Source organism: Trypanosoma grayi (assembly GCF_000691245.1).
Source record: "Trypanosoma grayi strain ANR4 Tgr_2260_V1, whole genome shotgun sequence".
In the NCBI taxonomy this organism is placed as follows: Eukaryota; Euglenozoa; class Kinetoplastea; order Trypanosomatida; family Trypanosomatidae; genus Trypanosoma; species Trypanosoma grayi.
Genome location: NW_008827878.1, coordinates 1 through 978, shown reverse-complemented (window position 1 = coordinate 978; position 978 = coordinate 1). Strand labels below are relative to the sequence as shown.

The 978-nt window shown below is 49.5% G+C and overlaps 1 protein-coding gene across 1 annotated transcript; it reads right to left on the bottom strand.

Annotated features, from left to right (window-relative positions):
* Positions 1 to 488: 488 nt before the first annotated feature.
* DQ04_22601000 (hypothetical protein) lies at positions 489 to 978 on the bottom strand (the record flags this gene model as incomplete). The annotated part of the gene is made up of 1 exon (XM_009318109.1): positions 489 to 978. A coding segment is annotated over one exon (490 nt), but the record flags the coding sequence as incomplete, so codon positions are not given.

The window sequence follows — 978 nt, the reverse complement described above, 5'->3', positions numbered from 1 at the left end:
ATGGCTTGTACATGATGTACCCGAACTTCCCCAACCGCTTGGTGCTTTCAACCAGCCGCCTTCTTCCCGGCGAGCACAAAACACCGTCAAAGGAGCTGTTTTTTCTCCCCGTTGTCCAGAAGGATGACTTGGCGAACAGGGAGGTAATGAAGTCTGTCTTTGGTTTTCCGAATATGAAAGACATGAAAGTGTTTGACGTGATGTTTGACGAGGTTCAAAGTGTCGATTCCCTCCGTCTAAAATAATATTTGTGAGGGAACAAAAGGCATCTTCGTCTTCCGTAAGCGGAAGCCGTGACTGTAACTCTCTCCCCCGCGCCCACGAGTATAAGCGGACTCCACGCCTTTTTCTTTTTCCCGGCATGATGTGGGCGTGGGGATATTTTTTTTTTTTTTTTTAATCTTGTTGGCGTGGGTGGGGTGCCAATTTTATGTTTTCCCCCTTTGTAGAGGGCACGCGAAACGAATGGATGTGCCTTCGCATATTGGCTACGGCAAAGAGAGAAGAAAAAAGGAGGAGGTGGTAGATTCACTTCCCAATTCCCTTTCATTATTAATGTTATCGCAAAGTGTGGGTGTTTTGAAAATGTGTTTCATAAGCGAGTCAGCTGACACGTTGTCTAATGCCGCGTGCCTCCTCCGCTGAAGTGGTTTTGTTTTGCCGCCACCAGGGCGTTCATTGCATTTGCACAACAAAACGGTTCTACACCCTTTGCTTTTAGAAGTTCGCCTGAAGGATGTCCTGCACTTGGGCCTCGACGCGGGTGTCGTCTTCACACTCGTGCACGGGGCTCTCATGGTACGAACAGGGCGATGATTTGGGAGGCGCTGGGGCACTCCTCTACAGCGCTCGTCATGCAGTGCAGTACATAGTTTTTTGCGCGCCACATTGGAAAAAATGTGATCCGCTTTTGGCACCGAAATGACGGCACTTGAAGAATGAGAGTCGGCGCAGAAACGCCAGCGCACGACCCCAAAC